General features: G+C 45.9%; 6 protein-coding genes across 6 annotated transcripts; 3 read left to right on the top strand and 3 right to left on the bottom strand. All coding sequences in view use genetic code 12, as the record gives it.

Annotated features, from left to right (window-relative positions):
• Positions 1 to 849: 849 nt before the first annotated feature.
• Positions 850 to 1776, top strand: PIL1 (lipid-binding protein; the record flags this gene model as incomplete). Its single annotated transcript, XM_025488652.1, has 1 exon — positions 850 to 1776. One exon carries the CDS (start codon positions 850 to 852, stop codon positions 1774 to 1776), a length of 927 nt encoding a protein of 308 aa, XP_025343419.1.
• Positions 1777 to 1948: 172 nt separating this feature from the next.
• CXQ85_005047 (uncharacterized protein) lies at positions 1949 to 3466 on the bottom strand (the record flags this gene model as incomplete). Its single annotated transcript, XM_025488651.1, has 1 exon — positions 1949 to 3466. The coding sequence occupies one exon, from the start codon at positions 3464 to 3466 to the stop codon at positions 1949 to 1951; it is 1518 nt and encodes a 505-aa protein (XP_025343418.1).
• A 2147-nt stretch (positions 3467 to 5613) lies between these two features.
• CXQ85_005046 (sterol transporter) lies at positions 5614 to 6177 on the top strand (the record flags this gene model as incomplete). Its single annotated transcript, XM_025488650.1, has 1 exon — positions 5614 to 6177. One exon carries the CDS (start codon positions 5614 to 5616, stop codon positions 6175 to 6177), a length of 564 nt encoding a protein of 187 aa, XP_025343417.1.
• Positions 6178 to 6268: 91 nt separating this feature from the next.
• Positions 6269 to 9241, bottom strand: CXQ85_005045 (uncharacterized protein; the record flags this gene model as incomplete). The annotated part of the gene is made up of 1 exon (XM_025488649.1): positions 6269 to 9241. The coding sequence occupies one exon, from the start codon at positions 9239 to 9241 to the stop codon at positions 6269 to 6271; it is 2973 nt and encodes a 990-aa protein (XP_025343416.1).
• Positions 9242 to 10669: 1428 nt separating this feature from the next.
• Positions 10670 to 12220, top strand: CXQ85_005044 (uncharacterized protein; the record flags this gene model as incomplete). Its single annotated transcript, XM_025488648.1, has 1 exon — positions 10670 to 12220. The coding sequence occupies one exon, from the start codon at positions 10670 to 10672 to the stop codon at positions 12218 to 12220; it is 1551 nt and encodes a 516-aa protein (XP_025343415.1).
• Positions 12221 to 12331: 111 nt separating this feature from the next.
• On the bottom strand, positions 12332 to 13120 carry CXQ85_005043 (GATA-type transcription factor; the record flags this gene model as incomplete). Its single annotated transcript, XM_025488647.1, has 1 exon — positions 12332 to 13120. One exon carries the CDS (start codon positions 13118 to 13120, stop codon positions 12332 to 12334), a length of 789 nt encoding a protein of 262 aa, XP_025343414.1.
• Between the last annotated feature and the right edge of the window lie 1175 nt (positions 13121 to 14295).

Here is a 14295-nt window from a genome sequence, read left to right as displayed (position 1 = left end):
TCGAGATGACCTTACCTTGCGATGGAAAGTTAGAGCTACAAAGCAAAAAACAAAGTGAGAATTTAACCGCACCGCTCACAACACATCATGCCGTTGTGGTACTTTTGCAGCAGCCGTTCGGCGATGATGTCAAAGGGCCTAAAGGAAGAATGATGGGAAGGAATTATGAAAAATTCAAACTGCCCTTCCGTCATATGACGTCAGGTTACTGGGAAGAGAAGTCCAATTAAAAAAAGAATGTGAGGGAAGGGAAGGCTTTGTCCTGCAGAATGGAGCCAGTAGCATGTTGTTTTACCGGCACCGGTGCGGTGTCTGACCCATTTGACGCTCGGAGCCTGCGGCAATCAAAGACAGGCCAAGCAAAGAAAACAGGGAAAAAAAAAATTGGCCTGGCGTGTTTAGTGCCAGGTCATGGCGGAAGAATTTGGGGCAGGAAGGAGCCATTGGGGTATTGTTTTTTTAAGGTTTACGGGTTTTTCTATGAAGATTTTCACCAGGATAAAGAAGGTGGTGGAAATTGAAGCTTGGTTTGGTGATCGGCAGAAACTGGTTAATTTTTCGGTTCTGTAATCCCCCAAATTAACTCCCGTGGTTCTTTATCCCCACGGTGGTTTTCATTGGCTATGGTTGCTATTCCAACACCAGTTTGCTTTCTTGCTTCCCAATTAGGCCGAATTGTGGACGCAAACTGCGCATAAATAGCAAGTTATCTTGCGTGGGTTGCATGCGCCGTGTGCACACCGATTGACCTTCGACGCAACCTCCTCCCTTGTGGTATAAAAGGAGCCAGCCCCCAGCGGGAGGCCTTTTTTTGGAGATTTCCTAGTCAACCGTATTTTATCCCTAGCGATGCACAGAACATACTCCTTGAGATCCCAAAAGGCCCCAACCGCTGCTCAATTGCAGTCCCCACCTCCTCCTACATCTTCCACCAAGTCCAAGTTCTTTGGTAAGGGCGGTATTACTTCCACCTTCAGAAAGAACTTGGCTGGTGCCACTGGTCCAGAAATGTCCAGAAAGTTGGCTCAGTTCATCAAGATGGAGAAGAACGTCATGAGAGCTGTCGAATTGACTGCCAGAGAGCGTCGTGAAACCGCCAAGCAGTTGTCCCTCTGGGGTGAGGAGAACGACGAGGACGTTTCTGACGTTACCGACAAGTTGGGTGTTTTGATCTACGAGATTGGTGAATTGGAGGACCAGTTCATTGACAAGTACGACCAGTACAGAATCACTTTGAAGACCATCAGAAACATTGAGTCTTCTGTCCAGCCATCCAGAGACAGAAAGCAGAAGATCACCGACGAGATTGCTCACTTGAAGTACAAGGACCCACAATCTCCAAAGATCTCTGTTTTGGAACAAGAGTTGGTTAGAGCTGAGGCCGAGTCCTTGGTTGCTGAGGCTCAGTTGTCCAACATTACCAGAGAGAAGTTGAAGGCTGCCTTCAACTACCAGTTCGACGCCACCAGAGAGTTGGCTGAGAAGTACGCCCTCATAGCCGGATACGGTAAGGCTTTGTTGGAGTTGTTGGACGAGTCTGCTGTCACCCCAGGTGAGACCAGACCAGCTTACGACGGTTACGAAGCTTCTAAGCAGATCATTGTTGACGCTGAGAATGCTCTTGCTTCTTGGACTCTCGACGCTGCTGCCGTCAAGCCAACCTTGTCTTTGCACCAGGGTGAGGACGCTGAGGAGCCAGAGGAGACCGAATTGTACGAGGCTGAAGAGGAGTTCGCCAAGCACGACGACACCAACAACGGTGCCGTTGCCGCTTAAAGTATCCCACCATACTGACCTTACTCCCCTACTCCCATCGTCATTTTTAATTCTGAATCGATGTTTTTCTACTTTTTAAACAAACGTGTGATGGGTTGCTTCTTCATGCGCCTTTCATTCCGAAAAACAAAGGCGCCATGCTTTGCGCCAACACCTAATTAGTTTACCGTAATTATGTTATATTATCGAGCACGTTATGATATTGCCGGTCCTCGTACGAGTGAACGATAATAGCAGCTTCTGCTGTTGGTTCCTCGCCTTGGAGCACGTAGATGGCTTTCTTGGTCGCCAATTCTAATACCGTGCCAAACGACTTGGCTGCAAGTTTCCTGGTAACCGGCATGTCCGACTCGCCGAGCGGCTGCACTGGGAAAAGCTCCATGAAACTTATTTTTCTATATTGCTGAGATGAAGTTTCGTTGCCCTCGTAGTCACAAAAGATTCCATATTGGAGTGACCGTTTTTGGATGTAGCCGAGAAGCTTAAGTGCTAATTTATGAAGATTGCGGCCCACAGATCCTTGGCTTTCCAATTGCGACAGCGGGAACTGAAAAGATGCATCTTCCAGCCCTAATTCGATTTCGTCGAGGTCAAAAGTGTCAAACGCCCCCTCCTCTTCGAAATCTAGCATCAGCGCTCTTCTTCTTGCAAACTCTATGGCGTCTGCCAGAACTTGGATGTTACGCCCAACTTCCACCTCATCATCTCTTGCTCTCCGGAAGGCCAGAGGAAGCCGAGACCGGGGAATAGTGCCACTCGGCGGCTGTAAAAGCAATTGACGAGCATAGTTAAGCATGGCAGGACTAGTGTAGCTGAGTTCAGAAACGGCATCCCAAAGCAGGTACTTCTTGCGTTTGGGTATGGTCAGCGGACAGTGCTCTGTTTCAAACTCACGCAAGTACAATGGGTAACAAAAGGAATATGCTGAATGGGTATTAACAGGGTCAACTTTAACGTGTTTTCTCTTTTGTCTTGTAGTCCGGTGGTCTAAAGTGGATCTAAGCGGATTCAGCGTAGTGGAAAAATGTGGATCTCTGGAGGTATGGTCTCGAAGGGACTTGGAGATTTCGTCAGCAACCGGTTCTAAAGCAAAATCTTCATCGAAGTTTATCTCGTCTAAGACGGGAAGTTGTGAGTTGATACCGCCATTCACGTCAAACTCAAACCCTGGCTCGCCAAACGTAGTTTCGTTAGCTCTAATTGTAGCCATGGTCTTCTCCAAGATCTCGTCCAACAGCTTATCTAGAGCATCGGCCCTCTGGGCATGAGACATGTAGTTCTCTAGGCACTCGTCTAGGTCTCTGAACGCCATTCTCTCCGGAAACCAATCGTCACAGGCAAAGTCACGCATAGTAAAGGCATCACTATCAGGAAGAGGGACGTGTTTCCTCTGTCTAGTCTGAACCGTTTTCTCCTCCCCGTGGAATTCAAAATGCAACGGTCTAGTAAGTTTCAGGTGGACAGTAGTGATATCTTCAAACACATAGTGCACTTGTTGTCTGTGAATCAACGTAAGCCCATACATAAGATTCGAAGCCAACCTTAGCAGAAGCTGTTTTTCCACCAGCCGACACGCCTGAGGGATAGAAACACTGGTGATATCTTTCTTAGATAGTTTCTTATTTCTCTGGCCCACCGTAGCCATAAGCCAAGCAGCCCCTAGGCCCTCTGTATTCTGAACGATGTTCATTAAAGAAGAGTGTAATGGAGGAAAAGTAAAAATGATAGAAAGTAAAGAATCGGGGAAAAGTCGGGCCTTTTATAGTTGGCTGCAAGGGGTCCCTTAGCGAGGCCAAATATTATTTAGACCGTGGGGGTATAGAGGGAGTAGTGAGGAGTGGTTGGAGAGGAGGTGTAGGGTCAATGGGCAGGGGATGTTTATGGATGGGCAGTTTGAGGTGACTTAATGTATTTTTTGGGGTTTTTGAAGGTTTTGGGTGGATTGGTGGTGGGTTCAATTGGTACTGATAAGGACTGTTAGAGGAAAGAGGAGGAAGAATGGAGGAAGTGGTAAATGGAGATTTTGGTGAGTTGGAGGGGGGTAAGAGGCTTTAGCGGGAGGGAGTTGAAGGATAAAAAGACTTGGATTGTAAGGAAGATCATTTTTTATGAATTGTATTTGGCATATCTTGTTTGTATGTTTTCAGTGGTTCTCGTTTTCCAAGTGTATGAGTTTTTCGCAGCCAAATTGTGAAACATAAATGGAATGAGGAAGTGATGGGATTAATGAAATATACTGAAATATATAATATTAATGAAAAAATATATAAAAAAAAAGAGGGAAGAGAAAACGATAATTCTTATAATGGACTATTTGAAAAGCCGCTTTGTGATACCAAATTGGATGGCTGGCATGGAACTGAGTTATGTGGTGTTTTACCAATACTAGATGGACAGCCAGTATAATGAGTAAGTAACAAAGTATTAATTGGATATGGCCATTAATTAGTGATAGTAAAAACATTGATTGTTTCCCCTATGGATTATTCTAATTGGTCATATATTACTACTACACGATTATCAGAAGGTTACTGAGTCCACTCGGACCAGTAAGTCGCCTTCAAGTGATAGTTAGATAGATAACAAGTGTACCAAGATATACATCAGTGGTGAAGAGAAATTTAGGAATATAATACTAAAATGTAGGTGAAGATTTATGGGTTAAGTTTGTTGGTAGAGCATATGCTACTGGTGTTCCTTCAAAGAGATACATGAGTCAACTGGAGCTTCGCTGTGATATTCCAACTGAAACTAACAATGTCAATTCTTGCATTTTACTTCCAGAACTCCGGATTGTATGATTACCATCTAGAGAAGGTAGAAATGGTATTCATAATTCCTTCAAACCTTCATCGTACCCTCTCACTCCCATCCCAAGGAAACCCTATACACAATTCCTATTCTCCCCAACTTTCAAGACCAAACACACCATAAACGACCCAACTCAGCCAGCTTCCTCCCAAATTAAGCGACGGTTAACCGTCACACGCCAGTAGGAAGCTTTAACCGCCAGACTTTACCTCTGAGGCACAGCCAACCAAGGCGCCAACCGAGTCATTGTAAGGACTTAGAGGAAGCAGAAAAAAAACTACATTTCCAAAATACTCTAATCACACCATCTTAGATCCTCAATTGACTCAATTGACCAGATTGGCTTTTTCCATTCCCATGTCCTGTTAGGTTGCGCATAAGATTGTTTATTGTGTGTAGACATAATAAAGAGTTGAATGAAGAGCTATGAAAAGTAGGGAAACTGGACGAGTATAAATAGTCGTCCAGGACTAGGAAATTGCTGGCTAAAGGTGGCTGGCTGAATCCCAAAACTATAACAACAGGCTGGGAGTCAGCCTAAACCGGTCTTCCTACCAGTAAGGTAGGGTGGACCTAACATGTCCCACACCTCTCAGCCTTACAATATCTTTCCCCACGTTCCACCTACCAACCACTTCCAAAACTAAAACCAACACTCAAACCTTACCAACACAACTCACCTGAATCCTCTAAAACTACACATCTCCCTTTTCCTGCCTTCTTCTTGCCTCGGGGCACATGGACCTACATTCCGTGTTTTGCAACCATAGTAATCGCGATCTCGGCAAGCGGCTGAACACATTGTCCCACCCCACCCAGCCATCAGTAAAGTAAGTAAATTGACAAACTATTGCAGTGAAGCTAACCTTCTTTAACTAAGAACCACCCCTTTTTTTTTTTTTTTTATTACTTCTATCAGGTCTTCTTATCAGGATAAGGGGGGCTTACCTGCACTCCCGTGGCTACGGCGCTACTACTTAAAGGTTGCCTTTTCCCTCCTCTACAACTCCATATTCCTTTTTCCCAATGGTAGCATTCGGTCGTTTAGCTGTGTTGGGATTGGCCGCATCTGCCGAGGCCCTCTCCTTGATTCCTTCCCTCAACAACATTTTCGGTTCAAATGTGCCTTCGGTCGTAGATGGCCCAAAGATAATCCACACTTTCCCTTCCAACGATGACGAGAGACCTATTCCAGGAAACAGTCCTATTATCCAGTGTGACGCTCAGACTCCGCAATTGTTGGACTTGCAAAAGGTGGTGATTGACCCTAATCCTCCAGCGAAGGGCCAGAACTTGACTTTTGTTGCTGAAGGTGTGTTGAAACAGGCGGTCACTGATGGCGCCTATGTTGAAGTGGACGTCAGGTACGGCTTCATCCGTTTGATTCACCAGACTTATGATTTGTGTGATGAGGTTCATAACGTGGACTTGGAGTGTCCTATCAAGAAGGGCGCCCAGACCATCTCCAAGCTGGTGGCTATCCCAGAAGAGGTTCCTCCAGGAAAGTACCTCGTGGTGGCTCGTGCTTACAGCAAGGAAGATGTGCTTATCACTTGCTTGACTGCTTCTGTGGAGTTCCCACCAAACTAACTGTGCCTAGTTTATCTACGCTAGAAACGACGAAATGCCTAGATTAGTAATAAATTTGTTGCTCAATAATGCTCTGATGAATGGTAGTTTTTTACGCTGAAAGCACGAGATTAGCCGTCAAGGAGTCAAATCTCTCCTTCGAAAGCTTCGTTTGTACGTGTAAGAGCTCGCTGTACACGATTTGTCCTTCGTTGGTCTTGACCAACTCTTTGATCTTCTTTTCACTCAACCGCCAGGCAACTGTCTCCACAACCGTAGTGTAAGTCACTTGTCTGTACTGACTGAGTTCAAGTAGATCGCCAAATGCCGTGTTGGGTAAAATGCTAGAATGCAATTCTCTGTCATCACTTTCAAACTTGCAAATCTGCCTTACAAGACCAGACTCAAGAAGGAAGAACGATGGACGTTTGCAGTTGGTATCGTAAAAGCACATATCGGCTGGAATTGACTCTTTTGTAAAGAATGGTGCCAACTTCGACCAGAACTTCTCATCCTTGGGCGAAAGCTCACCAAATGTGATCATGATAAGCGGCAATGGCTGTTTCTTGAATGAAGAGTCTGATGATGTATAGTACCTGCTTTGGATCTTTTGCTCGTCATTGGCGGTTCTTGTAGCTGCTTGGTAAATTTGCTTTGTCCTTGGAGTTCCAAAGTTGAGGGGGTAGTTTTGCATAACCAGCTTGCTCATACTGTGATGACGTTTGTCTGGATTGTTCGAAGAGGGAACGCCTCTCAAGGACATCCTTTGGGATGCATTCAGGGCAACACCTTGAAGATTAGTGTATGTCTTCAAGAACGAGTTCTCACACCATTCAAGAGCGTAGTTCAAACTGCTAAACATTTGCACTTGGAGAGTCAGAGACGACGACTTGAGCTTATCCCAAAGGCCAGCATCTCTCAAAGCAATAACGCTATCGTCATTTTCTTCAACCGATGAAATGATAAGCTGAGTCTGGAACTCTCGGGTCAAATTAAGAATTCTTCTGAAACCTTCAGCAGCAGAGAAATCAATAGAATCAACACCATTCATATCGATGATGAGAAATTTGATTGGATTCAAGCTGAACTTGCCGTTTTCAAACCTAGCTCTGATGGTCTTCTCAACTCCTCCAATGGATCCAAAGAACAACGTTCCTTGAAGTTTCACAACGCAAATCTGGTTTCCCACATCTTTCAAGAACTCCTGCTGCTTTGGGTGTCTTAAAACAGTAGAACGAGCCACAACACCGGTATAAATACCCCTCACAACCGGTCTTCTGGCAGCTTCAATGACAAAAAGCAAACAGGCAAGCAAGATACCCACCAAAATACCAGAAACAAAGTCCCAGGCACCCATGACAACCACAATAATGATAATGGTGGTGTATTCGATCTTGCGAAGACGTCCCCATGTATCATAAATGGCTTCCTTCAAAAGCTCATAGCCCAAAAGGAAAATAAGAGAGCCAACCACGCAAACAGGAATGTAGCCAATAACAACAGGACCAACCATCATCACACAAGCAGTAGCCACCGCCAAAAGAATTCCAGCAAGTCTGTCATCTGCACCAGCTCTAATGAAAAGAACTGAGTTGGTATATACAAGATAGTTCTGAACAGAGCCAATAAGCCCAGAGATGGCATTGGAGAATCCATGGGCAACCAATTCACGATCAACGTCAAATTGGTCCATGCCAACGGTCACCGCAAGCGCTGGCACATTAATAGGAACATGCAAAATACCAAAAAAGGTAAGCGCCAACATCTTGGGGAACTGTTTGGTAATGGCCATCCAGTCAATAAGTGAAGGCCTCAAGTACAGATAATGGGCGTACCAAGGGTCATGATTAACAACAGCTGGAAAAACCCATCCGTACTTTCTGGCCTTGTCGAGATCCCACCTGGTAACGGCGGCCACGACAATATGGAATAAAACAAACACAACAATAAAGAATACTGGAACAAGAAGCGAATGGTGGATGCGTTTGTGGAGGAATATAAGAATGACAGTAAGAGCCACGGGAAGCAACCACTGCATGAGGGTGATGTAATTGCCAAAAAGCAAAGTTGCCGTCTCCCAATTGTAGCGAATACCGCCCTCTATTCTTGAAGACACTTCGATACCGGTGACGATAAGGAAATAACCCACACCACCAATACAGCCAACCAAGATGTGTCTAGGAAAGAAACCCACAAGCAGGCCAAGACGAAGTTTTCCAAGCAAGAAAAAGACGACACCAGTGACGACAGCAGAAACAGCAAACGATACGAATGTAGTTGCAATGATAGCATCGTGGCCTATGTCAGGGGAGCTGCTCTTCATATCTGCCTGGATAGAAAACGCCATGGCATGAAAAAACGGCGTGACTTCAATCATTTCTGAGCCAATACCAGCTTTAAAGGCTGATCCACCGAGGGAATAAACCAACTGGGATACAATGGTCGAAATATAGAACATCGAAAGTCCAGCAGGCGCCATATCGGCAAACAACGCTTCACCAATAGGAAACATGATCATACCGTAAGAAAGGCCATCCAAAACGTTCAAAAGCACGCCCAAGAACACCGCTGGAAGGTACTGAACGGGCCGTAGCAAGTGTTTCCGCAACGGAGTCTTATTTCTTAGAGAACCACCATCCAAAGGTCCTTGTTCGAGGCGTCCAGCCCAATTAGCGTCAGGCCCCATAGATGCATAAACAGGCCCAGTTTCACCAGGCGAATCGTTATCCACATAAAACTTCTTCTGCTTATCAGCCAATGGAGTAGTGCTATCGACATCACCATGAGCCAGGTCACCTGAAACATGGCCACTCGACCTATCTTCACTTTCCCAAATCGGCTCCTTCAAGCTATGAGAACCTCCCTCAATAGGAATAGGTTGATGTTCAGAAACGTACTCGTCCAGAAACACTTCCCCATCGTCCTGGTCATCTCCCACCACACCTATAGACGCCAAGTCGGCAGTTTGTCTATGAACCTCGTCTCCAGACAAAACCACCGGCGAATGAGCCGAAAGGAACGCTCTGTGGTTCACCAGCACATAAGAACGACCAAGTTCATAGTGGCTCTGGTCTGGCGTGGACATTGGATGATTAACTGTGGATGCTGAAAAGAAGAATGAAAAAAGTGAAAAATGTCAAAAAAAGAAATTATGCAAAGGCAGCGAAGAAAGTGCAGGGCAAAAGCAACAAAGAATAAGAATAAATAAGCACTTCAACGGCCCATCGATGTGGATGTTCACAGGGTCTGGAGTTGGAAGGGACTTTTCCACGGCGTCTTGATAGTGGGCGGGCTATATGCAGGAAAATTAGCTTTGGACGATAAGGGCACAGAATCGGCTGCGAAAGATGAAGTGGTGGAGGGCAGGTAGAAAGGGGAGGATACCATACAAGATTGATTAAAGTTAGTATTAGTTACAATCATGTTATTCAGGAAAGAAATGCCTTCAGAGTCGTCTAACTTTGGCCAATTTTGAGTGGGTATTGGTGGAGGAAGAGGAGCCCTGGCCATGTGCGTCAGAGTCAGTAATACAAGGCATTATTGGTTTCCCCAGAGGGAGTCACCAACGGAAAGGGACAATCTGGGTGGTCAAAAAGAGGTGGTTCAGTAACTTCAGGACAATTAGAACACATTTGAACCGTTTTCCACCAATAAAAGTCCCCAAGGCTGCAGATATCTGGAAACCATCGGACTGTGTAACTTATGCCTGCTTATCTGCATCTACAGATGAACGTCCAGTGAAATGTCTTTTAAGAAGGAGAGTAAAAAACACATATTTTCTCCATTCACCGTGGCTCCAAAAGCCACTCCAAACAACAATAAGCTGTTCTTCTTCACTATTTACTCTTCACTCTTCACCTGAATCCCCCTCCGGGGAATCCAGGTGAGGTCAACGCACCTCGGTTCTCCACAATGGCACAAAAACCCTCGGCTCCCTTTTAGCCATTTCTCTGTTCCACCCCTGCCGTTGCCTCCTGATGCACTGAACGATCCAATCCATGAAACCCACCCACCGTTTATATCCTCTTTCAGACCTCGAGGCATTCTCTGTCCTGAATGCTGCATGTCTTTTTACCTAACAGGGAAAGAGGCTGCAATAGGTGCACAGAATGCGTTTTTCGTACCCCAAAAAGTCCTCTGAACATGATTTAAGGTTGACATGACGCTGGAGGTGAAATTGGGCTTGATTTGAGACAATGAAGACGCTTTGACTGGAGGTTTATGGCAACATCTACCGAAGTGCCCTGGGCTGGCGTGCAGGACAGGCTCGTATCTGGCGCAGGAATGGTTGCAAAATATACTAGTTCTGGTAGTATAACTGGATAAGCGAGTTTCAGTGATAGAAATGATGCTTTGGGGGACTTCGGAAACCTGTTTCATGTGGCCGATCCATGGGTGGCGGTGGCAACTCCAGAAGCACGGCACTAGCACTTGCTTGTTTGGGCAAGTACAGCAGATCTGGTGAAGATATAAGACTGGGAGGGTTCCAGGGATTTGATGAAGGGTACTATAGATGTTATTTGTTTCTTTGTTGGTTTGGGTGGCTGCAGTGGCTGCACAGTTTGTTAGGCCAGTGGCACCTTCAGAAGACGACTTCTACTCGGCTCCTGCTAACCTTACACTGTATAAGAATGGTGATATAATAAACTTCCGTCCGGCTCCTGGCATGATCAGATCTGTTTACTTTCCCGTGGACGTCAAGAATGCATGGCAGCTACTTGTGAGGTCGGAGGATTCTCATGGTAATCCAAATGCTATAGTTACGACTGTCTTGGAACCATATAACGCTGATCCCAAGAAGGTTGTTTCGTACCAGCCAGCTCAGGATTCTTCTACGAATGATTGCAGTCCGTCTTATTCGTTCTTGTTTAATGCTCCAATGAGCACGGTTGTTCTTCAGGTGGAGATGATCTTGATGCAGACGGCTCTTGCCAAGGGCTGGTACTTGGTGGTTCCTGATTACGAGGGGTTCAAGGGTGCATTTACTGCTGGCATTCAGTCTGGTCAGGCTACGATCAACTCTTTAAGAGCGGCTTTGAAGTCTGAAGATATTACGGGTATTGATCCAGACGCCAAATCTGTGTTCTGGGGGTACTCTGGAGGTACTATTGCTTCTGGCTGGGCTGCTGCTCTTCAACCCAAATACGCTCCAGAGCTTAAGAAAAGCTTGGTTGGTGCTGCTTTGGGCGGCTGGGTTACCAACATCACACTCACTGCTGAGATTACTGATGGTACGATCTTTGGTGGATTTATTCCTAACGCTATCAATGGTATGCTTAACGAGTACCCTGAAGTCCAGGACATTCTCGATGAAGAGCTCAGAAAAGATAAGGTCAAGGCTTTTGAGGATGCCAAGGAGAAGTGTCTTTTGACGTCGATTGTCGACTACATGTTCTTGGAATTCTTTACTGGCAAGAAGCCATGGTCCAAGAGCGGATGGGAGTTCTTCCAGATTCCTTTGGTTAAAGAGATTGTCAACAACAACACCGCTGCTCTTTACGAAGATGGGCCTCGTCCTGAGATCCCACTCTTCGTGTTCCACGGCACTGAAGACGAGATTGTACCCTTTTCTGGAGCCCAGAGGGCATACACCAACTACTGCAAGTGGGGAATCGATAGTCTTGAGTTTGCTGTTTCCAACACTACAGGCCATATTTTAGAGTGGGCTGAAGGCAGTGGCGCTGCTTTGGTCTGGATAGACAAGATGTTCAATGGAGAAAAGCCAGTGGAAGGATGCAAAAGAACCGTCCGTTCCACCAACGTTCTTTACCCAGGTGCTGATGTCCAGTACCGTCAGCTTGTTAGAACGTTATTCAGCTCAATCGGGGGCGGTAAGATTGGTGAAACTACCAGAAACATCACTGAATCCACCATGGTCAGTACTATCATGCAACATGCCATTGGAGCGTTACTTGAAAAGGCCGGACCTATTCCATTCAAGAGAGATTTAATGGAAAACGAAGAGTTCAGTTCATCTGCCTTCAAAGGTCTCAATGATGTTGTTCGTTTATGGAAAGACAACCAGGTCGACCCTCGTTCCATAGCTGCTCGTGGTCTCTTCTAAACAACACGTCACCTATAACTACTTAATACCTACAGCTACTTTCACTTTCAATATGCGTCTTTTATTTATATAGAGCTGATATACATATCCACTAGTACTAGTATATATCTGTCATTGCCAGTTGCTCTGCTGGACGGTTGTACACATTCTGGTCAACTCAATGGTGTTTGGAAGCACCCTGTCAACCACAGTGTCTGTCTTCTTCTTATAAATAAAGATAGTCTTGGCTTGGTCGTCACTGAACTTGCGTTGCAACTTCATATAAAAAAGACCACAGGCGTTACACAACGACCTGGAACCCGAAGGGCCTCTTCTCCATTCGGGAGTAGAAGTCAGGCCACACTGGTGGCAGTAAGCCTCTGGCTTCTTCTTTCTGCCTCTTCTCTTGGCCACAGTACTCTTGACAATTGTCTTTTCCTTCTGGGGAGACGAAAGAAGAGACTTCTTGGTATACTTTTGTGGCTTGCTGAGCTTAGGCGAGACAGAAGCCACGATAGGCTTCTTGGACAACGGACTGGGGGTAGGCGTTGGCAAGGCTGCTCTTGGCTTAGGCATGCTAGTGACTTCGGTTAGTTTTGGAGTTGCCAGGTGCTCTGCTGGTGGAGTGGCAGTAGTAGAATTGGATAACTTTGAAAGGGTCAGGTTGGCGGTGGTGGTGCTGGTGGTTGAGTATGATGATTGTGAAAGGGACAGGTTGATGGAGGCCGGTGAATACAGTTGGATTGGTGGTAAAATATTCAACAGACTAGTGTTGCCCAGGTCATAGTCTTGGATTCTCTGTAACATCTCTTGGACAGAGGGAAGTTTGGTAGGATGGGAACGTGGTGATTCCATTACTGCGTTTTGCATGGTTGGAAAGTTGTTGTATGAGCCGATTTCCCAGGAAGAATAGTAAAGCATTTTGAAGATAGTTGTTGGAAAAGAAGAGGAAATAAATTTAGGGGAACGGTTGTATTTGTACCAAAAGTGAGACTTTCGAATGGCTGCAAACGGCAAGCGCAGCGTAGAGCCTTGGGAGCCGTGGGGACATAGAAGGCGATTGAAAGGCGGAGTAGGGCAAGTGGAGGGCCAGAAATTGGGTGGCTGGGGTGGGAATTGGTGGACGGTGAAGGTCCGGAAGAGGTGCTACTGGTTACGTCTATGTAGTGGTAAAGAATCGCTGGAAAGCCAAGTTTTGAGCCTTACAGCGTATATTGAGTAGATTAACGGACTCGTTGATTTCTAACGCTCCGTTGGAGTAGATTATGTTGGGTGGTTTAGGAGCGTTGATAACTGACCGAATAGGGAAGGTGGACTAGGAAGAAGAGTCACGAGTATTGGGGTTCCCCAGGCGTCCGACCTTCCTGAATGGCTCCAAGTTGTTGTTTTCTAAAGCATGAAAGGCTGGAGAATGACAGCTGGCTCTTATTCCAGGCGAAGCGTAGACGTGTTCAATAGGCTGGTTTCAATGGTACTGAACAGTCAGTGGTACCAACAGGTGTCTATCTCAAAGTAGACACTACTGTCCGAGCCCAGACATCATAAACAACATAAAATTAGCAGAAACAGCAAATAGAAAGCATTTTGCATCTTATCCGACCAGGACTGACTAGCCTCTACAACCCACCTCCTCTTCCACACAACATACCAATACTCATACTACCACACCACCTACAACCTATTTTACCCTGAACCAGAACATAAAATAGACCCCTAAAGCTCCCAGTACTCCCCTTTAATCCCTCTCTTTCCACTATGCCCCCAATTCACGCTCCCTCCATTGCCTCCCCTCCCTCCACTGCCTCTCCACCGACTTGGACCTTCCCGAACCGTCGATCCACGGTCCCGTCGGTCCCACCATTGTTCTGCTCACGTAGAGGAACCGACACCAACTTTTTAGTCCCTGATTGTCTTTTGTTCCACGCCAGCAACGCCAATCCCAGTCACACGAGCCGTAGCCAAACCTAGTGTAATTGCCCTTGCTGCTCGTATAGACCAGTGATTTGCAGCCAAAGAAAATGAACCAGGGAAGTAAGGAAACGAAAATAGACGGAAAAGCCAGAAAAAAAAAACCAAAAAAAAAAACACAACACTGT

This window comes from Candidozyma haemuli (assembly GCF_002926055.2).
Source record: "Candidozyma haemuli strain B11899 chromosome Unknown I_2014730914, whole genome shotgun sequence".
Lineage (NCBI taxonomy): Eukaryota > Fungi > Ascomycota > Pichiomycetes > Serinales > Metschnikowiaceae > Candidozyma > Candidozyma haemuli.
Note: the sequence above shows the minus strand (reverse complement) of the source record. Positions and strands in the feature narration are given on the sequence as shown.